Source organism: Pollicipes pollicipes, unplaced genomic scaffold (assembly GCF_011947565.3).
Source record: "Pollicipes pollicipes isolate AB1234 unplaced genomic scaffold, Ppol_2.1 Scaffold_2035;HRSCAF=2384_pilon_pilon_pilon, whole genome shotgun sequence".
Taxonomy (NCBI): domain Eukaryota; kingdom Metazoa; phylum Arthropoda; class Thecostraca; order Pollicipedomorpha; family Pollicipedidae; genus Pollicipes; species Pollicipes pollicipes.
Window position 1 is genome coordinate 22,695 of NW_023596035.1, and position 22,041 is coordinate 44,735.

The window sequence follows — 22,041 nt, forward strand, 5'->3', positions numbered from 1 at the left end:
CCCCAACTTCGATGAAGAGCACTGTTGTAAAACGGCCTCGATGTTCGGACGAGAACCCAGAACATGAAGCAACAATACAGAACCTATTTCACTGAGCTCGTGGTGGTGGCAATACCTTACGATGCAATTGAGCCTGTGGGCTTGATAAAAGCAGGAAAGGATTTTAGCTCCTTATTTTGAGCATGGTGAGTTCAGAGTTCTTGTACTGAGTTATGGACTTTGAAGATATCAGGAGGTGCTGGTTAAACAAGTCATGTACTGCCAGTAGTGCTGTCAATGTATTTAATGATTACGCCGTGACGTCGTTTAACCATCACCTGCCAGCTTATGGAAAACCGACGGCTTAGCATAAAAACTCTGACGTCATAATGCAACACAGGGACTCCTGCACAATTATGTACAAGGTGCGGGGTATTACAACAAAAACACCGCCTGTCAACTATGGGCCTTGCAGCCTCTTGCGTTCAGCCCACTGAGCTCTCCAGCGAATAAAAAACACACTTCCTGCACTGCCCTCCCACACTTCGCACCACATCGACAATCGATTCCCCCCTGGTTTCACAACACGCCTCCAGCAAACACGACATTCCAAAGTCGGTGTCGACTCCGTCCGCCTGAAGCTGATGACGTCAGCGGCGCGCGCCTCAGGCGTCACCGATGGCTGTCTCGTCAATCAGTGACGTCAGGGGCGGGGTGGGACCGGTCATCTGGGCTGGGACCCACGGGTGAGTGACAGGGTCGGTAGGGGGGGGGGGAGGATGGGTGCCGCGCCTTGTCGTCCTGCCGGAGCCAATCACAACAGCGGTCACATGAGACCTGCTGGCTGTCGGCGGCGCCCCAACGCCTCGGACCTCTGAGTGCCGGGGCCGGCTGAGAGAGCCTGGCTGACCCCGCCAGGCCCTGATTCACCCCGGTCTAACAATGGCTGTGACCTTCTCCTCCGGCAAGGGCGCGCCTGTTTCCGTATTGGCAATATGTTCCCGGCCGAAAGCTGTCTGATTCTCGGGTCTGGTCGACTCGATCGCAGTCAGTTGCAACGTTACTACCAAGCCTTTCAAATTCAAAATACTACCAAGCCTTTCAAATTCATCCGCCCGCATTGGCGCACGGCGGATGCATGCCAAATAAACTGGTGGATTCGATGGAAGCTCGAATGTCTCGCGGGTGTCATTTCTGGTCCAAAAGGCCGTGCATTCCCGCCGTAACGTGGCAGGAGCGTGCCGGTCTCCTGATGGTGACCTTCAGTCGCAATACATGATGGCTTGTGCTCTGTATGTTAAGCATCGCGTTCTGATGGTGTTCACAGCCGCACATTCGGATGGATGTCTTGCCTCGTCGATCATGCCATTGGCTGACGATTTCGGTCACGCTAAGCTAAGTGTTAACCTAGAGTCATGCTGAAGTAAGCTTATAAAAATGAACGGCCGCGAAAACTTCATGGCGTAAACCTGAGCTTGGTCTAGATGTAGGATCAGTTTGCTGATGATGCATACATTTTGATTGTTTTCCAATAGCAATAACTACTCTAACATTTACCTTCATGCCAATAGTTGTGAAAGCGGTTTATCTGTGTTACGGTTTTAATCTGGTTGTGCACGATTGTAAAGAACAAATGAACAAGGCTCCGTGTTTTGCGAGGCTTTCCCCTTTGGTTACTCGCTGGTTTTAGCAAATTGCTGACCTCTTGGAGAGAAAGGCTTGAGCTTGTCAGCTGTTCAGATGTAGTTCAACTCTTATCAGACCATTTTTGCCGATGTGTTGTGATGTAAAATTGGAGACTGTCGCTCTAAAAATTGCTTCGGGGAGCCCTCGTCGTCCGTACTGAGCTAATAAGACATGATTAAGAGAAGCGATCGATTTCTGGAGGGCATCATTAGTCAGTGCTTGGGTTGGCGGAGCAATATTTTTCCCCAGTTCAGCAGCGCCCGGCGGCATCGTCTGCGTCCCGGGCTGGTCGATCCCGATCCCCGATATCGGCGCCCCCCCCCCCCTTAGAAAATGACGATAAGAGTGCTGCGATTTAATTATTGGTGGTTGACGGCGCATGCAGATTGGATTTATGATGGGGGACCGCCGCAAATGCATTTGGGGCATCAAGCGACGTTTTTTATTACATTGCGGCGTTTTTTGTGCCGGGCATTCACGGAACGGGCAGGCATAGAATTGGTGTGCGTCACAGGTGACAAATAGGTTCATGGTGGAGGTTATCTGCATTTACACCGGTGGTTGGGGCATTTGGGAGGGAGCCAAGTCCAGGCGCCATCGCCTCCGGCCCCCTCCAACGCCAAGTGCCTACTCTACCAACTCCATTCTACTACTACTAGTTATGGCCACTCTACTTCTTCTGCTCTACTGTGCTCTACCCATTTATGAACGAGCACTCGACTGCCTGCTTCCTACTACTTCTGCTTCTCACTACTGTCCTGCGTATTTTCTACCATTCTGACGCCCATTATACGCGCTCTTCCTCTCTGTGGTGAAGTACTCACCCATTCGCGTTCATTTGAAGATAACCAGTGCGTAAGGGCAAGGACACTTCATGGGAAGCGGAAGTATATCGTATCGTTAACAGTGACATCCTTTGATGGTATCCTATGAATTATATCATTTCGAGAACATATTGCTGGTTTACCACACAGATCACAGGAACATACGATCACAATTTTGCATGCTGTTATTTTGGTTACCCGCTTTTGTCTGCGTTGCTATCGTTTTAGTATGTTATGGCCTCCACCCAACGAAGAACAGTGGCATATCCTAAAGAGCACAGCTTTTGCAGTAAAAACCCACGCACTTGCACCGGCAACTGTCTAGCCTTTTGTACTCGAGGATATTTGTGAAGAGAAATCATCCATTGAAGCAACTAGAGCTCTCACGTTCAGTTGGAAGATTATCAGGTTAAAAACATGCGAACCATGTATTGTGAATGCGAACATTCCGCAAATTGTTCACCGCAATATTTGAGATTGAAGTTATCAGGTCATGGTAGTGTGTCCGTATCCGTGTGACGCATTTTTATTCATATCATCGCATCTTCGGACTGTCTATCTTCCGCACCTTTCGTGACGATCAATGTCTGTTGCAGGGGTCATCACCTTCATCAACTGCTTTAGCGTCAGGCTGGCCACCAAGGTGCAGAACGTCTTCACGGCCGCTAAGCTGTTCGCTATCGGCATTATCGTGATCGGGGGAATGTACTCGCTGGCCGAAGGTATGTGTTTTGGCGCCGGGCCTCCGACTCCGTGGCCTCCCACAGCTTGCCACCGAGCTATTTGTGCAACGGTTGGCCTCAGCTCACGAACACGGCCATCCTCGGGTGGCGGGCTGTAAAAGATAGCTGACGCTCTACTGTCAGCAGCTTTTGCTGACGTATTTTAATGGACCGTTTTGTGCGCATGGTCTTTAGGTCATCTGGAAGCTAACCCCTTTTTGTCTGCAGGCACGTAGCGTAGGTGTTTGCAGGTATACCGTGGCCGGGTAGTGGAACGGTCTGGAGTGTGGGAATGCGCTCGTCGTTTCCTCGTTTCGGGTGTTGCGCGGTTTCTTCTTTTACCCTGCTATGGCACAAACTTGATATAAAAATATGTGCATACTGGAGAGCTACTTCCTCTAAAGCCCACCAACTGAAGCGAAACAGAAGCACCATAGATATCTACCGCTCAAATCAACCCTTGAAAATATCCCAGAGACTTGCGTTGATCAGAGACCGGTTTGTTTTCCAGGCAACACGCAGTACCTGCGTCAGGGTTTCCAGCACACCACCACTTCGGTCAGTGATGTGGCCACGGCCTTCTACAGCGGCTTGTGGGCCTACGACGGCTGGAACAACCTCAACTACGTCACCGAGGAGATCAAAAACCCTTCCAGGTGAGGCTGGCTTCGGGCGTCTCTTCGGTTTGGCTTTGCGGCTCGCGGAGCTTAACTGGAAATATTCTCGTCAAACTGGGCATCAAACCGGCCATTAGCTATGCTTGGTTGGCCACAAGCGTCCCCTGTCTCACGGTGTCGTAGTTTTCAACGAAGCAAATCAGTTTTATTTCAGAAAGCCGTTTCTTTTTAGGTAAATCTCCTGCTGTGACAGTGTGAGTGATTTGGCACGTAAAACAGTTCTGAATGACGGCGTGTTATTCATCTTCTGTCACCTCTGTATCCGGCAAGACGCTCTGTCTTGATAGTTTGCTTGCGCTTGGACCCCTGCTTATCTTTCTCTCCACGAACGTGCCCCGTTTGAAGCTCAGCGACGGCGGGTGTTGGACGGTCGGCGGCTCATCGCGTCTAATTATGCGTCTTACGCCATCGTGTGGCTGTCAGTTTCGCATTACGGCCTCCGCCGGCCAGCCGTCACAGCCGTCTGTCAGAGTAACGAGTTCGATCGGTCAGCGCCGGGACTTGGGCGGCGTCACCGCCCGAAGGCGGTCGGCTGGTGGTAGAAGCCACTCAGCCAGCGGCGGGATCCCGCCATGTCCGCGGACCACACGTGCTGTGCCGCCGCCTAGGGCTAGCGGGTGCTGCGCTCTTCTGCCAGCCGCCTCCCGACCCGGTCAGTGAGCCGGCGTGTCGTGTGGTCGGCAGGAACCTGCCGCTAGCCATCATCATCGGCCTGCCGCTGGTGACTGCCTGCTACCTGCTGGTCAACATTTCCTACCTGGCCGTCATGTCGCCGGTGGAGCTGCTGCAGTCTGACGCCGTGGCTGTGGTGAGTCCTGACACGGCCCGGACAGAAGGGTCCGACGCCGTGGCAGTGGTGAGTACTCATGTCCGTCCAGAGAGAGGGGGGTCCGACGCCGTGGCTGTGGTGAGTCCTGGCACTGCCCGGAGGGGGGGGGGGGGGGGTCCGATGCCGTGGCTATGGTGAGTGCTGTCACTGCCCGGAGGGAGAGGTCCGATGCCGTGGCTGTGGTGAGTTCTCATGCCGCTCACAGATAGGAGCAGGTGTAAGTGCGGGCTTGGAGGCTCTCAGAAGGCAACGGTAACGAACTGTGCGGCTTGATGGTGAGGCATGTGGATGATGAGCTGCACGGAAATACGAACTGTGTGACAAGAGGGTGCTGGAGAGCATGATGCATAATCAAATCTAGATTGCTGCAACCAAAAATACAATATTCCCTCGCATTTGCCACATGTTACGGCGTCATGTGTGTGCCTTTTGGTAACGTGTACATAAAAACATGAATGCATGACAATGTCGAATAAAAACCATCGCACGGAAAATTGATACGCAATGGTATGGTACAAAAACTGTCCTCAGTGCGCACAGTATGTGCAAAATACTAATTTGTACCAGATTTTCACAGAATGATCGCCATCAGCTCCCCTATATGGGAACTTGACATTAAGTCATTATCATGCTCAGATTTCCATAGCTTGTGCGTAGTTTACGATGCACAGTGAATCGTATGAGTAACAGGTGCAGTCGCACGGTAGCTCGATGAGTCGTACGTGCCGCATGCATATCATAAGAGGAATATCACACTGCCAGTGCATCTGATGACGGTTTTTGTGGCGGCTTACGCCTGTTTTCCTGTGAGAAATAGCGGAATACTCAACATTCACATGTATGCTGAGATCATTGCGTGAATGTCAGTTTAAGCCGAGCGCCGAATCAGTTTTAACTGGGACAACATCACCTTAGAATGTAAGCTTCCCGACACACGCCGGTATTTTTTTGGAGTGGGGGGGGGGGGGGCAGTAGCAATGAATTCCAGGCATTTTGACTCTCACGTCCGCATGGTACGGGTATAATTGTCAGAACTTCCTTACGCGTCTAGTCGCATTCTTTGCATCGAACCATCTATAGAATGTCTAAAATAACGGAAAATCCTAACACAGTTTGGATTATCCTTGGTAATCCTGATGTGCCAAGGCATATTACAGGCTGAAAGGTCTGGAGTCCTTTTGCTAGATTGCTTACCAACCCCGTGTTTATAGCCACGCCTCTAAAAGAAGGCGCCACCCGTGCTCCCTTGTGTAGCGCTGCCGGTCGGCACAGTTGGGTGCACGCACTCCCTCGATACGAATGAGGCGGAATTCCTGCGGCTGGTTCAGACACAGGGCCCGCCGCCGTCCTGTGTTGTGGCAACGCCGCGCTGGCGTCGTTCACGGGCGAGCTTGCTCGCTGACCCCTGACCTTCGGGGGGCGGGGTGGACCTGTTTGCCCCGGGGGTCTGGGACACAGCAGTTGTCGGGCATTGATCGTGCATTCCAGTGATGTTTGTCGATGCACGGGAGTGGAATAAAACAAAGCGTACTCCCACCACACGCACGCGAATAGCATGTTTGTCATGGCGTTGTAGAACATGAAGATAATTGAGTTTTTTTGGATGTGTGCTCTATATTAGACGCATACTGAGCTTTGCCCACGCCTGACATCTTACTGACGCCACGTCAGCCGTTAGGGGCCGAAAGGACTCAGTTCAGAAAAATTCCTTAGCCCCCGCTGGGCAAAAAATCTAGGGATCCGCTAAAATTTTCTGGAAAAGACCGTTGAATCATTGGAAGCAAGAGCCTGAAGTCGTTAGAAGCGGAATTTCAACATTACCCACCGTCTAGATGCGGCAGTATGAATAGCCTTCTTCCTCGTAGAATAAGCAGGAGAATGGGTGAAAGATGTGATGTCTGGCCCGTGATTTTGTCGAGACTAATATTTATTATCTAATACATAAAATAATGTTATTGTCTTGTATGATATGATATTAATATGGCTCGGGCATTTTATGAATATATATATATATATATATATATATATATATATATATATATATATATCTGTGTGTGTGTGTGTGTGTGTGTGTGTGTGTGTGTGTGTGTGTGTGTGTGTGTGTGGTGTGTGTGTGTGTGGTGTGTGTGTGTGTGTGTGGTGTGTGTGTGTGTGTGTGTGTGTGTGTGTTGTGTGTGTGTGTGTGTGTGTGTGTGTGTGTGTGTGTGTGTGTGTGTGTGTGTGGTGTGTGTGTGGTGTGTGTGTGTGTGTGTGTGTGTGTGGTGTGTGTGTGGGTGTGTGTGTGTGTGTGTGTGTGTGTGTGTGTGTGTGTGGTGTGTGTGTGTGTGTGTGTTGTGTGTGGTGTGTGTGTGTGTGTGTGTGTGTGTGGTGTGTGTGTGGTGTGTGTGTGTGTTGTGTGTGTGTGTGTGTGTGTGTGTGTGTTGAGAATGGAACTTGAAATAATGTGCGTTATTATATTATATAAGCATATATTATTTCGTTTCGATACCGGTCTGTAGCCCCATCATCGCAGCTGTCTCTCCTATTGTCCTGGTTGTTTTTCTACGAGGAAAATGGCTATCAATTCTGTCTCATCTGAATGTATAGTGTTTTATCGCAAATGCACCCTGACAACTTACGTAATTAGTCACCGTCCTTGAAAAAAAAAATGGGGTCCGTCCTTTCGTTCAGCAGGAATGGTGACCTCTGTCAAAAACTGGTCCGCCGCATCTTGCGTTCATGGGCCCGCTCATATGTTGCATGCGGGACTACGCTTTGATTTCTCTTGTATTGATTTGTTGCGTGCTGCGTGACGATGTTATGTACGAATTCATCAAGATAGAGTAGGGATCGCATGGTTTAATCTTATACTTCAGTGCGCTAAAGCATGCAATATCACTTTCCAACTGTCGGAGTATACTGTTCTAAAGATAAAAAGAAACAATTCCATGCGCATTACCCGTTTTTCCTAGCTACGAGTATGTAGAGGGTCTCTCGCATAGTTGTAGGCATTGTGATTATAGTAAACGTGGTCAGACGCCTGCCACAAAACACATTTTAGACGTTTAAAAGTGATAGGGGACAGAACACGAATGAACTGCACCTTTCGCGCGAACCGCACTCGCCTTTACTTAATCGCAATAGCTCGACCCAGTAAGGGTTCACTGCAGTGATGCTTCTTGACACCAGACCGACTGAGCTTTTCGACGTAATTTGCCTCTTGACCCTTGGCTGCGTAGTTTTCCAGCGATAACTGATCCCACTATCAAATGATCATGTCAGATAGAGGAAATCAAGTAGTCTAAAATTATTGTGACCAGTACGGTTTAGTTGCTTTCAACGGACCTTGTGCCATCGCAGATGCAACGTTCCCGATTAGTTCCATTTATATTTCTACATATGGGTTGTTCTCTCAGTTTAGAGAAGACGTGAATGCCGAGTTGCACATTTTAAATTTCGAATTCTCTAAAACGTATCTGGGAGTTTTGCGGTAGTTTAAAATGTTTGATTTTTCCAGATACCTTCATTCGATGCTAAGCCAGATCTGTTCGTCGGGCCAGAAAAGTAATGTAATGATACTTCTGCGAGCTACTCAGACCGTGTAAACAGGAGTGTGTTGGACGCGCTACGCTGTTAATTACACATGTTGTATCCTGCCAATCTGTTACAGACGTTCGGGAACCGCATACTGGGTGTTATGTCCTGGCTGATGCCACTGGCTGTCACATTGTCCACCTTCGGCGCTGCCAACGGCACCTGCTTCACCTCGGGAAGGTAGGCAAGCTGGCAGCACACTCAGGGATCGACCGCTGCCCCTCTGGTGGCGTAAACTTCAGGCCTTATGAACGTTGACCCGGCCAGGATCACGGTGTGCTTAACTGGGGTGAGGTTCTGTGTATTCGAGGGATGGTTCTGACATGGTCTTACGTAGTATTAAGTGAAGCTTTCGAAATAGTGAGGCAGGCACTTTGCCATTGGATAATGCACGCATGCCGTCATTTCAAAGCATGTTTTGAAGCTACCCAAGGGAGAACATCGGAACTGAATTGACGATGCGTCAATGAAATGTTCCTGCCTCAAGCAATTAGACCAGCTTCATATCAGCAAGAAAGGTCTTCAGCTCCTCATTTTTCGGCGGCTCAACCTTTTTTACCTGGATCAGAAGCACGGGTTGAAGCGCCGGGTGCTACACATATAAGCTATGTGTGCTCTGTAACGCCGTTTTACCAATACCCCTGGTATTCTGAAGGTCGATGACTTAACATAAGAACACCTCACTCATTAACACTGAGACAAATGCCCAAAAGTGTAGCAAAGGGCGCGCGTCTGTAATGCGCCGATGGGCTCCGACACCGTGGAACTCGTACATCGCCCGGCAGTATGAAACCCAAACAAGCCATGTCAGAGCGCCTCGTTAATGGACGCGCGGCGTATTTCACGAGAATATGTTGCAGGTCTTACGGCGTTGACGGCCACGTGGACAGCGACTTCTAGCGCGTCTGCCGCGTCCAGACCACACTATATCTGGGGCAGGCTTCCGAGCTCCGGTTGCGTCACGGGGGTTCATGCGGTTCCCTTCGAGGCGCACATGAATGACAACTGGATTCAACCGGTGTCGAGCGTCAGCGCTGGCAGGCTCGGGTCTGTGTGCTTCCTGACCTCTGGCCAGCGGCGTGCTCCGCGTTGAGAGAGGGACAACGCCAAACCCCAAAGACCGCAACGTCGAACAGCGCTGGGTCAAAGAGCACACGCATTATCGTTGCCTGTCGTCAAGACGCGGCGATTGACCTACGACGCATTGTTTCCGAGCCCCATGCGGGCGCCTGAACCCGGCATTGTTACTCGGATCGCCCGAGGTGCTTCATGCCCCCCGGTGACGGCCGACCTTTAGCAGCCGTACAATCGTCGGGTTGATGCACTTGGGAGGGGGCTCACATGATCCGGTTTCTCTCATGGTAATGTACACATCAAATGCTGTAACGGACAGGAGTGTTACAGCGATGTGGTAGCGTTTGCACGGAGGATTAGTTCTTAGTTATTTTGCATCGAGGCATCTTCAAAAAAAGGAGCATACAAAGCCAAGCACAAAATTACCGGGCTCAGTTGTTAGGATAACCTGCGAACCAGGCCGGGAGTTGTGGCGCAAGCGCTGAGTGGAGAAGGTTGAGAGGCTTTGGTTGGGGCTTCACAGAAACCCCATGTCTTTGAAAGCCTCAACATATCCGGATAAAACCGGTTTAAGCTCACGCAAACTGCTTCATGAGCATCGTCAGTCGATATCTGAAGTTTGAACCGGTCACGGAACGGTCTGCAGCCACGACTGCCAATGATTGGAGCCAATGATTATGGCCCCACTTGCATCAAAGCCAATTGTTCTCTGGATTGTTTCGTTGATTACAGTGGCCGTGTTCAGGTTCGGCTTTCCGTTTTAAGAACACGACTGGGTACCATTCCAAACAAATAAACGCAGCAAAGCTTGTACGGCATGCCTATTTAGATAACTGCCTTTCATCGAGTTACTGCGCTATCCCCACTTAAGCCGCATATTAGGAACAAATGGTTTTTCAGTGTTACGGCGATGTTCCCATGTCGGTGGTTTCATTGGACCGCGATGAAAGTGCAACGCCTCTCTCGGTCTCTCTCTCTCCCGAAGAATCTGTCGGTCGCCTCGTCGCAATCACCTCGATGCTTTCCGCTTCACCGCGATTTAATTTATATTCTTATGTCAGGGACCTCGACTCGAATATTGCAATGTTTCCATCAGACTGCGAGGAAATTTAGGACTCCATGGATACAAGAGCTGCTGATTTTACGACGTTCATTGATCTGGCGACATGCCGCCCTTGAAAACCCATCCGGCTGTCAACCAGCTAGCCAACATCAACAGGCCACCGTCATTCTGACCTACCCGGCTAGTTTTACCTGTGGCATGCCCGCACAGCTCCCTGCCAGCCGCGCCCGGTCTTATGGATCACTTGTTCGGTGGAGCTGCGTCGCACCTACTCTGTTTTTCTATCGCAAGCATCTCGCGGGAAAATCCAACCTGCTCAACCAGCGCCCAGCACAAAGACATAAGTTCAGCGAAACCAGGGCCTCATCTGCCTTCTCTGAAGTCTCATGGATCCCTTCCCCTCCCTTAGTGGAGGCAAAAATCGCCTTACTGGGAGACAGGGAAGTCACATAGCATACGATTCGTTTTAGTCTCTCGCAAACATTTGAAGAGTGCTGTCTTTCGCCAGGCAAAAGTGGTAGCAATCTAATGTTGGGTATGTCTGACTCTGACGAGATCGCATAGACCCTCTGTCAAATTTCCTGAAAGTAGGCCCGAAGGAGGGCGTGTCTTCTAAAAGCGCTGTCCGTTGGTTTCCAGGCTGTGCTACGCCGCCGCCAGACAAGGTCACCTTGTGGACGTGCTCAGCTTCGTACATGTCCGACGTCTAACGCCATCTCCCGCCCTCATCTTCAACGTGAGGTTTACGGCTTTCTCGTCGCGACTCCTGATCCATGGAGCCCCCAGACGTTGGTAGCCAAGGCTCGTGTGGCTCGCTTAAAGGCGTGAGGGGGGGGGGGCATATCATCCAGCTGAATATGTTCGTGCCTTAACATTATATTGCACGTTTGATACGCGCTGGAAGATTCCACTTCTGATCGTGTAGTCCTTATTGCTTTTATCTGGTGTTTTATCTGGAAATTGATGTTTCCGCCAGGGTGGTCGACGCGGTACATCTCATGACCCCGTCCACTTATACTGCCCCCTAAAATTATCGCTGCCGCCGCCTTCTACCTTTGCCCTTATCGGCAGGCCATCATCGCCATCGCCATGATCGCGGCCGGCGACATTGGCAGCCTGATCGACTTCTTCAGCTTCACCGTCTGGATCTTCTACGGCATGGCCATGCTGGCGCTCATCATGATGCGCAGGACCAAGCCCGACGCGCCCAGGCCCTACAAGGTTGGTGCCGCTGCCTCTGTCCGGCCTCGCCCGCGCAGCTTCCGGCGTGAAGGCCTGACCTCGCCCCTCCCCGCCGCTGTCGGGGAGTCCCCTCAGACCCGCTCGCTGCTGGGCGTTTGGCGCGCACTGTTGGTCGGACTGGCGCGTGCTGGGGTTTGGCGCAGGTGGCTGTCAGAGAGGGAGAGCATGGCCGCCCGCTCGGTCTCAGCCCCTGCCCGGCCGCTGGGTTGCAGCTCAGTTGCGCCGCCCGGACGGCGTTTTGGTGGTGGGCGCGTGCGTTTTTTTGTCTGTGCCGGCCGACCCGGCGCCGATGCTGGCGGACCGCCTGGTCGCTAGCTCGTGTCCCACACTGGCTCGTGGTTCTTTCAGGAGGTGCTTTGGTCGGTCGCCCGTCCAAAGACGCAGCGGGGCGACGGCGTCTCTCGGTCGAGTCGCCGTCCTGCGCATGCGCAGGGCGGGCGCACCTGGTAACTAATCGCCACTTTTCTGTAGAGATGTCGTTTTCAGGGAAGGAAGAGTGTGCAGCCATTTCGTGAGCTTCCTTCATAACACTTCGTGCATCCACCATGGTAAATTGTTCGTGTACTGAACTGGGCAAGGCCAAACCAATTTAAACGTGCTCTATAATTTCATTTTCTAAAATGTTCCATTTCATTTCGAGATCATGCACTTGTTTTTCTTACGGGTATGGGTGGCGGTGCAAGATGGTGCGCTGTTAGTTGTATTAGTCACTGAATGGTCCAACTCAAAACACAATAGCAGTCAATTAAGAAATATGTTGATATCCTTATGCTCATAATCTTGTGATATATGTGCGTAAATGTGTCTCATAAACGTGCGAGAAGCTCTTTAAATTGCGGTTTAGGTTCTGTCACCTTTTCGTTGCTTTGAGCATAAGATTACCAAAACGTTTCTTAATTTAAACAGCAGTGCTTAGCAGCTACGCACTTCACTACATACAATAGCAGTCGTATTAGTCTGTAGTAATTTTCCCGAAAGCTCATCAAAACATATTTGAAGCATTTGAAGTGTTTCGAAGGAGTCTGCAGGAATGCCTGTGCTGAGTGTAATTTCCGTATTTTATTCATCCGCAGGGCAGCCCCAATTCAGCAAGAATGTTAAAGCAGTAAACTCGGGCTAAAGCAGCGTGTGCTGCCACGTATTGTTGCTTGGTAACACGGATTTTCTGGTAGGGTTCCTGGAAGTGCTGTAAAATGCTTTAAAATGTTGAACGATAAGCTTTCGTGAAGAGAACTGTGTCTAAAATGTATGTTAGCTGCGATTTATTAAATGTGTGCCATGTAGAAGGACCATTGACAAAATTTTGAGTATTTTTAGCATACAGTCAGGTGGCTGTCTTTAGAAGATTTGTCCGGGGTCGTATGGGTGAGGACCCTTGAAACCAGGGTTCCAGTTTGCATAATCATGAAATGATATCGGAGACGTAGTGCCACAAATGGTTATTTAAACGTGAATACCACGTCAACAAGGTTTGGTAAATCAAAGCGCAAAGTAACACGTCACATTCAACCACTGCCCTCTTGGGACTCTGGGAATTGTATCGTTAAACTCTCTGCACTTTTTTGAATCGCACAAACAAAGGACTAATTCCTGTTCGTGTAATGGCCATTGCGCGTCCACATGCCAACAACCTTTGCTTTAAACGTAAGGATGCCCTCAGCGAACTTCGCTTCTCCTTACAAAAACCCGCGTCAAATAAAGAAATAGCTTGCAGACCAATGTAGCCCGGAACGTCACGACATTTGAACTGTCGTTTACCGGCGAAACCCCGCCGCGCCGGACGCCCATGACTGGCCGCCGGCCGGCCACGGCGGCGCGGCTGCTATCGTCGTCCCCGCCCTGGGGTGCCGGGATCCCCCCCCCCCCACCCCCGCTGGCCCGCCCCCCGGCCTGACACGCGCCGCCCCTCACCAGGTGCCGATCGTGATTCCGTGGCTGGTGCTCTTCATGTCCGTGTACTTGGTGGTGGGCCCGATCATCGACGCGCCGCAGATCGAGTACCTGTACGCGCTGGCGTTCGTGCTGGCCGGCCCGCTCGTCTACATACCGTTCGTCCACTACAAGTGGACGCCGGGCTTCATCCGTGAGTGGGGCTGAGTCCCGCCTGTGGCCGAGGTCGGCCTGGCGGAGCTCATTGGGCTGACGGGGCTTGGCTGTTTTGCTAGGGACGGACCTTTTGCAGGAGGGAGCTATGCGCGAACACAAGTCATTTTATGTAAACAACCAAGTTATTGGGTCGTTTGTTGAATAAAGTCATGACAGCGACGTAATTTCCTACAACTCGGATAGAGCTGTGCTCTTTTGCGTGTGAGCGTGCTGGATCGGCGAGTGTCTGCTAATTTGATCTACGGTTTTTCTGTACTCCTAGTCTTACATCATGCTGGAAAATATGTGAGCCACTGCATGGCAACATTCTGCACACGAAACCGGACGAAGCAAACTGACATGCGATTGGTGTGTTTCAGACAAGATCACCCTGTTCCTGCAAAAGCTGTTTGAGGTCGTGCCGACCAGCTACGACGACTAGTTGGTTGCGGGTCTGCCACATGGGCAGCGGAGGACTCAAAAATGCCACTGCATGAGCCACCTCCGCATGGTCGCGCGCCATCTGCGACGGCTGGGGTTCGGAAACGACCCTCATCAAGACTTGACGCAGACCAGAGGCTGTGTCCTGTGTCCTCTGAGATTTCGACCGGCAGGTCCTGATCACAGCAGCTCGCTTGACGGCCGGCTGGCTGCGGAGGATGACTGGTGGTAGCGCACGTGACGTTAGCGGGCTAATGCCGGCTGAGGCCGGGTGCATCAAGAGCGGCACTCCGATTCGGGCGGGCGTCTTTCGTTGCCGCGCGGTGTCCCGGCCGTGTCTTTGGTGGTAAAGTGGCTCTCAGTTTGCCCAGAAACCATTTGGGCTACAGCTGCCTGTCTTTAGTGGGAGAAAAGGAATGCCTCGTTTTGTCTTGTGCGGACGGCTGTTAATCATCATGGCGTTTCGAAACGCATGACCGTCAACGGCAAGCATCTGCATCTATGTGAACACTGTATGTACATCACATGTACTCCTCTAGCTTTGAAGCTCACCGATTCAACCGCAAAATTCCCCTCACAAAAGCGGGCCCGGAGACACCGTGCCACATCTGAGGAGGCCTTTCGTGCTGACATCGCGCTCAAAACAGACGCGGTCTTATCATTCCGAGATGGTCTTGACCTCGGCGCCAGTGGCCTCCAGCTGTCAGGGGTTCGGTGGGGTCCGCGGCGCCGCGCCACGGCCCAGGCAGACCCCGGCCCCGCCCTCCAAGCCGCATCAGTGATCCTTCTACACACACCCACTAACGAAATCGCGGCCTGGCTGCGGCGGCCGCCGGCCGCGCCTCGGCCGTCCTGCCGCGGGCGACCCCAACTCGGCGACGCGTCAGCCCGATGAGGGCCGGGCGGGCCCCGCCCGGGCCCAGCGGGCTCCGGCTCGGCGGGCCCTGGCGGGGCTCACCTGAATGAGGCGGACTGCCGCTCGGCGCTGAGGGGCCTCCCGCGCCGGGCCGGCTGGGGTGGCCGGCGGCCTCCGCGGCCTCTTCTCTTGCGCAACGCCACTTTGTTATTTTTGTATTGTTACCCGAGTATTTTTGTATGTGGCGGCTGACCTCCGCTTCGGCTGGCTTCCGGGCGGTCGCGTAGCGACGAGTCCGGCGCGGCCGGCGGCAACTCGTCCGGTTTAAATGTGATTAGGGGCTGCCGGGCCAAGCAGCGGACTGAGAGGCTGCACGTGGCGGCGGGCGGCGCGACCCTCCTGTATCGGTGGCCGGCGATGGCCCCCTGGTAACGTCTGACTTAGCTCTCTCTCCACGTGCAACATAGTCACGGTAGAGGATGTACAGGGTCGTAACAGTGCTGGGTTAGCTCGAGTCTTAGAGTTCCCTGCTTTAGTATAAGTAGATAGACGCTCTGTTTTTCCGTTTCGTGTTCTCGCGAGGCCTTTAGGAAAAGGATCATTCCCTGGCCGCTAAGCGTGGACGTCTGTTTGAGTCCCTCGAACCGCCCCCACTAGTGCAGCAGCCAGCCGCTAGGGCCGTGCCGACGCCCCGCCCCTCGTGCCGGTAGACCGCCATGTGCTCCGTAGGACCGGTCCGCTGACGTCGAGCCCCGTCGAAGTCTGCGGAGCGGAGTGTGCCGCTGTGGCTGGCGGCGCTTCAATGTGAGTGAACCGGGATCAACAACTTGTGGTCAGGTCGTGCGGCTGTTAAGTGCTCTCCGGTGGGGAGGCTCTGGCTGCGCCGCAGAAGGCCGGGAGCCGCGTCAGCTTCGCCTGGTTGACGGCAGGCGGCGCTCGTGGCGCCAGTGCTGTTGTTGGCAGGCGCGGTGCCGTTTGGGAGGCCTGCAGATGGATTGCGTCGGCCGGAGGTCGTGTGCCGATGGCCGAGTCCACCCTGGCGGGGGCAGGCTCGAAGTCGGGGCGAGCGCGGGTGTCTGGGGCCTGCCGGGAGCCAACAGACCGTCGCCAGACGCTCGTGAAGCGGGAGACGTCACGGCGCCGGCAGAGTCGGGGCGTCGCAGGCACCGGCATGGGCTCAACTATCGAGTGCACGCGGGTCGGGGGGCAGGGCGCGGTGGTGAGTCCGCCGACCGGAATGGCTGGAGGGAGGCAGACTAGCTGCTGTGTTAGCCGATGGGTGCGTGGGTGATCGTGGCAGGACTCCGGTGGTACCAGTGCAATATCGCCCCAGCGCGATGGGTTGTAACCGCTTTGCAATGATGCAGACTTGTGGAGTGCAAGGTTTGCTTTCTGATGCTCTTTGTTATTCAATAAACGTGTGTGACAATAAGGACTCTCACGAACTAGCATCGAGTGTGATTCGACACAAGAGGGCCCTGTGGCAAGCGCCTATAGACGCGTCAACGAGCGCGCGCCTTTGTGGCGTTCCGTCTTCAGTTGTCATATAGCCGTGCACATAACGTGTACCAGCGCAAATACCGTAATAAGCGCAACAACTGATATGAGTGGTTTATATGGCATTAACAATGCATAGCGATCGCACATCTTGACGAACAAATAACCAATCATGATTAAACCGTTATTCGAGCATTATGCAAAATTGATATAAGATGCAAACCAACGAATGACAGCTAACACTTCCTCTGATCCCACTGGTCACATCGGTGTCGATACAGCTCGCGTTTGTTTCGAAAGTTTGTTCTGCCTCGTCTGCTGCCTGTTACGGCTGCTCGGTCGCCGTTCGCAGCCAATGGCATCACCCCTCCTTACCCCTCCCCTCCAGCCCGTATCGATCGGAGCCCGATGCGGCGCGTTGCGTTCGACGCTGGCGGGTCACGTGACGCCGTGACCGTCGCCTCTCGCGGGCTGACGTCACTTGCTGCGGAGACGCTCTCCTCACGGCTCCGCTCGCAGGTGACGTCACCTGTCCCGCAGCCCGTCGACGTCGACGGCGTGGGCCCCGAGCACGGCGCTCCGGCAAAAGCAGGCGGCCACGGCGCGGACGGCGGGTCGGCGCATGCGCAGTGGCCGCGCCAGTCGTGGAGTGCGGCTGACCGCGGAGGGTGTGCTCTCGGCGAAAGCTCCTCTGATGAGCTTGGAATGGGTGCGAGAAGGGAAGAGTGCAGCTTGGTACTCATAAACTGGTCGCCGCTCGTGCCGACGCGGCACATTGTGGTGACGTGCGCCGCCATCCTCTTCATCTGCATCGGGTCAGGTGGGTTGATGTCGTCGTCAGAACAGTGAGTTGTTTATGTTGCTTTCTGTGCACAGCTCAACTTAGTCTGTCTTGGCTTCACAATCAGTGGTGATCAGCGCGATCTGTGTCGGCTAAGTCGCGCATTTTCTCCACCAGCACTGCAAGGAATTGCACTGTTTTTGTAAGCCGTGTTAACTGTAAGCCGTATTAACTCGAGATGCCTCTCAGAAGCTCACCAGTCTTCAGACGACGAGTGTGGACATGCTTTCTGCCGGTGACGCTCGGCGACAGCGGTGAACTGAAGGGCGGTGCGTCCCACCTGTGCCAGTCGGGGGCAGTGACAGCTGGCTATCGATTGGCGACGGACGCGTGTATCGCTGCGTGTCTGTCGAGCTATAAGACCCGGCACATCTGAAGCACCGTAGAATATGACGCGGTCATGTTGTATGATGTTAGAGGGAAATCAGGGCGGCAATGAAGCTGGAAACAATGATCGGTTGATCTACGCATATATAAATTACCTCGGGTTTGCATACTTCCCTTTTCAGTTTGGGGAAGGACTTTAGCAGCCCCCTACCCCAACTTCGAGAATAAAGCGGATCACATCCAGGGAAAACACATTTTGTGTATCTTGGTGGCATGTTAAGTCATTTTCCCTTCTTAGCCGCACCATGTTGTTTTTTGCAAAGCTTCGTCGCTGGGCTGTTTGCAACTGCCGGATTTCATCCAAGAGCAGCTTGGGCTCAACACAGATCATCTGGATGAAACGAAACGACGTCTGTGCTGCGCAGGTGGAGTTCAAACTGCCACTGGGGACCGGATAATCGGCGTTCATCGGCACGGTCATCATAGACGTGCGGAGCCACGGGGCAGCCAGGATTGTCTTGGGGGGGGGGGGGGGGAAATTCAGCCAGAACGCATCACGTTTTTTGTGTCTTTTTACTTTCTGTCAGGATTCATATATGGAGAAAAGTAAAAACATTACGGATCAAGAGTGGGAGGAGACTGTCCCTTGGCTGCGTCTGTGTGTGGAACAAAGGCCGGCGCTGACACGGCCTGCCTCGGCAGCTGACATTGTCCTGGAGCAGCTGGCACTGTCCTGCTGCAGCTGACACAGTTCCGCAGCAGCTGACACTGTCCTACTGCAGCTGGCACAGTCCCGCAGCAGCTGACACTGTCCCGCAGTAGATGACACTGATCCGCAGCAGCTGACACTGTTCTGCAGCTGCTGATACTGTACCGCAGTAGCTGACACTGATCCGCAGCAGCTGACACTGTTCTGCAGCGGCTGATACTGTCCTGCAGCTGCTTATACTGTCCCGCAGTAGCTGATACTGTCCAGCTGTAGCGAGACAGTGTCAGCCGCAGCTGACACTGTCCTGTCACAGCTGACACTGTCCCTTTTCAGTGTCACCCCTAGAGGTCACAGATCGTCAGGGGCGCATAGGGGAGCCGCTCAACTGCTACTCGTGCCACTCACAGACCACTGGTGAGGCCTGTAAGGACGGCACTCTCATCCAGAACAAGACCGAGTGGCAGGCCCAGTGCTCCGCCAAGCACACAGCCTGCATGGTAAGAGATCCTTCCATTGGAATCTGTAAATTTCCGGAGATCGCTCCAGCAGACTAAAGTCAGGCAAAGTAATATTGTTGTCGATGCGCCCTTAAACACAAAACAAACAGCGGACTTTGTCAGGAGTGTGGTTTCCTACTTAACTCCACCCCCATCCCCCACCCCCTCCCTCAGCTTTGGAAGAAAGTGGGGCAAATTTAGGGAGAAACCTATTTGTTAACATATCCTGCGGGTAGGTTGGGTCACTTTCAATGTGCAGCCGCCCTTACCCCTCCCAGCTCACGTTGTGAAACTGCGTCCCTGGCTTATGCACTTACGGGGTGCAAAAACATGACAGGGTACATATGGTGCATACGGAAGCCATCGCACCGAGAAAAATCAAATAGCATTTGCTTCCTTTTGCAACTGTTGCGATCCTGTTCGGTTCCCTTGCCTGTAGGAAAGGAACTTACAATGCCATTTTTACTAGCATGTATCTCAAGTTGTGACACCTCATGATTTAAAGGGTAGCTTGCTTTGCAAAATAGTTGTATTTTACGCTGTGCGATTATTTATCATATTTCTATGTTTTTTTACCATATCTCTATTATCTCTCATAATTTAGATATATTACTAGCATGACCTTTTACTCCAGGCTGACACCTTTCACTGTCATCTATTGCCCCCGGTGGTACTGTTAGAGTACCAACGCGAGAGCCTGCCCGACATCCGCGGGTCTCGGTCTTCTCCCTTCTTTGGAAATGGTCTCCAGGCTGACACCTGGCCGACTGTTCGTTATCGGTGGTCTTTGGGCGATACAGGGGTCCTCACCGTGTTTAGTTCCTCCCCTCCCCGCACCGTCACAAGAAGCCCCCAAATAAAATGCGTGAACCCCAGCCCGTGGGACCAGAGTTCCTTGAGCCCTTAGTGCCCATTGGGCCTCCAATCGGCCCCTTGATCGTCTGCGTGGGGGGGGGCTCTTTGGGCTCCCTGGACCCTAAGGGAGGGGGAGCATGTGCTCCTGTGCTCCTTCCCATAGCTGCACCTCTGGGACTATGGAGGACCTTGAGGCCAAGCATTAGCAAACGCTGGAAAGTCTTTTCAGGCGCACTGTGGAGGAAACATGGAGTCAATTTCAACTTGTGACAAGATATGTCAGCAGGTGAAAAAGGTCAAGTTAACGTTATGCACTCTTGGAAATGGGTGTAATGTACGACTGGATCGGTGGACCTGGACCTGGATCCGGAGGTCTGACATTATCGAACAACCTATCTAAACACTGCGAAGGTTTTTCCGCAGCCCGACTTCCCAAGTTGGAGAACCCGTTATAACTTTTCCACACGAAGTTGCGATGCAGCCGTCAGCTAAGCTTTTGGAATACTTTGGATGCTCTTTTGTTTCTTCATATCCGGATGTCTGCCATCGTTCGTTCCACACAGCTGAGCATCTGCCGACACTAAACCATCCAGCTGGCATAAAACAATCGCGTATTGGCATCATCAGCAAAAAATTCCTAATACTTCAGTGATAAACGAAGCAATCAACTTCACACCATGGTGGCCACAATGTTAGCAAAAGTTTGCGACGTAGGGCTGAGAAACTCAGCAATACGGTCAACCCAGGTCACATATCCCCTAATATCGTCCCCGACCCCATGGCAGGGCCTGCATCTGATGCGGTCCATTTAATCCCGTCCCCGACCCCATGTCAGGGCCCGCATCTGATGCGGCCCATTTAATCCCGTCGCCGACCCTCACATGTCAGGGCCTGCATCTGATGCGGCCCATTTAATCCCGTCACCGACCCTCACATGTCAGGGCCTGCACCTGATGCGGCCCATTTAATCCCGTCACCGACCCCCACATGTCAGGGCCTGCACCTGATGCGGCCCATTTAATCCCGTCACCGACCCCCCATGTCAGGGTCAGCATCGGCTGCGGTCCATGCTATGCGACTTGCCATCGTTTTAGATAAATATCGGGACGGAACCTAACAATGTTGCGGCGGATGCGTGAGGGAGCTCATACAAGTTTTGCACGTAGCTAACAACGCCCATTTTTCCAGGTCAGGGTCTACAAATCATCGAGCACTGTGAATAAGTCGGAAGCGCACACCAGCATCTGGTCCGTTGAACGCGCATGCGCGGAAGAGTGCGAACCAGACTGTTTAACTATCGGCGAACGCACCAAGATCATATCATGTATATCTTGCTGCACCGAGGACCTGTGCAACTATGCAGATGGTGCAGCCACCTGGCGACAAATTACTCAAGCTTTACTTTGGGTGGCAATGACGATAGCGCTCGTGTTGCAATATGACGCGCGTGGTGGCTGCTGAGCAGGTTAAGTGCAATGAACAGACGGGTGCTCTCTGTGCCGCGCGTCAGTGGACGATGATTCGTGCTTCGAACACGCCCAGTGTACTGTGAATAATTGCGTGGTCTGAGTCTCGTCTTTTGTGACGAAGCGCTCTAACCTATGCAAGCAAGAGCCTCGAAATGTAGAGACTTGCGCGCCGCCCAGTTGCGTTGCGGTTCTGTCTGTTGCGCTCTTGTGGTGTGCTCCTGTGACGCGCTCTTTCCCGTTGCGCTGTTTTGTCGTTTGCTTCGTGCCATATTGGCGGCGGCAAAACAGCCTTCAAAACGTTGGGAGCCGGAACGGTTTCTGATCTGGCTTTTACCACGAGACGTTGTACATGGCTACTGCTGAATTTTCGTAAAGCTGGGGAGGGGGGACACTGTTTACCTCCCTCTGTTCCCATGCCGCTGCATCGCGATCATGTTTTTTGTGGATATATATATATATATATATATATATATATATATATATATATATATATATATATGTCTGAAGGGCCTGACTGCCATTCGTTGATGGAGGTTGAGCTGCCGAGTGCACAAGAAGTCCGCTTTTAGTTCCATGCGGTGTTAAATTTGTCCGTTTGTTAGAGTTGTTCGTCTTATCATAGGTCATTTATCGCCATAAGATGATTATTATGATCACTAGTTGATCGTGGAGGTACCGATAATATTGCTGTGGCTTCAGAGTCTTGCTGCGGAGGTAGGAACTCTGTGACCTGATTGCTGACAAAGAATAGACTGCTTTAGGCTGTTCACCTCCAATGCTGTGTATGATGTAACC

At 52.5% G+C, this 22,041-nt stretch overlaps 2 protein-coding genes across 5 annotated transcripts in view; both read left to right on the plus strand.

Moving 5' to 3' along the window:
* Positions 1-15,005, plus strand: part of LOC119096359 (b(0,+)-type amino acid transporter 1) — a 33,982-nt gene extending 18,977 nt beyond the window's left edge. For 2 of the 4 annotated variants that reach the window (XM_037219213.1, XM_037219232.1), the window contains exons 5-13: positions 3,086-3,211; positions 3,723-3,867; positions 4,573-4,677; positions 4,777-4,795; positions 8,367-8,470; positions 11,067-11,163; positions 11,499-11,648; positions 13,584-13,752; positions 14,135-15,005. In XM_037219213.1, the coding sequence (XP_037075108.1) occupies positions 3,086-3,211; positions 3,723-3,867; positions 4,573-4,677; positions 4,777-4,795; positions 8,367-8,470; positions 11,067-11,163; positions 11,499-11,648; positions 13,584-13,752; positions 14,135-14,196 (977 nt within the window). In that variant the 3' untranslated portion in view covers positions 14,197-15,005. Of the gene's footprint in view, positions 1-3,085; positions 3,212-3,722; positions 3,868-4,572; positions 4,697-4,776; positions 4,796-8,366; positions 8,471-11,066; positions 11,164-11,498; positions 11,649-12,017; positions 12,135-13,583; positions 13,753-14,134 lie in introns of those variants that run through there. The other 2 variants (XM_037219221.1, XM_037219240.1) reach the window with 2 other exon arrangements.
* A 2,044-nt stretch (positions 15,006-17,049) lies between these two features.
* LOC119096388 (uncharacterized) lies at positions 17,050-21,710 on the plus strand. Its single transcript, XM_037219264.1, has 3 exons — positions 17,050-17,368; positions 18,759-18,922; positions 20,966-21,710. The coding sequence occupies exons 1-3, from the start codon at positions 17,254-17,256 to the stop codon at positions 21,236-21,238; spliced, it is 552 nt and encodes a 183-aa protein (XP_037075159.1). The 5' UTR covers positions 17,050-17,253; the 3' UTR covers positions 21,239-21,710.
* Positions 21,711-22,041: the final 331 nt, after the last annotated feature.

Coding starts and splice junctions, on each gene's coding strand:
- LOC119096388 (XM_037219264.1), top strand. CDS start 17,254: ATGGGTGCGAGAAGGGAAGAGTGCAGCTTGGTACTCATAAACTGGTCG. Junction 17,369..18,758: donor CTTCATCTGCATCGGGTCAG/GTGGGTTGATGT, acceptor GTCCCTTTTCAG/TGTCACCCCTAGAGGTCACA. Junction 18,923..20,965: donor CCAAGCACACAGCCTGCATG/GTAAGAGATCCT, acceptor CCATTTTTCCAG/GTCAGGGTCTACAAATCATC.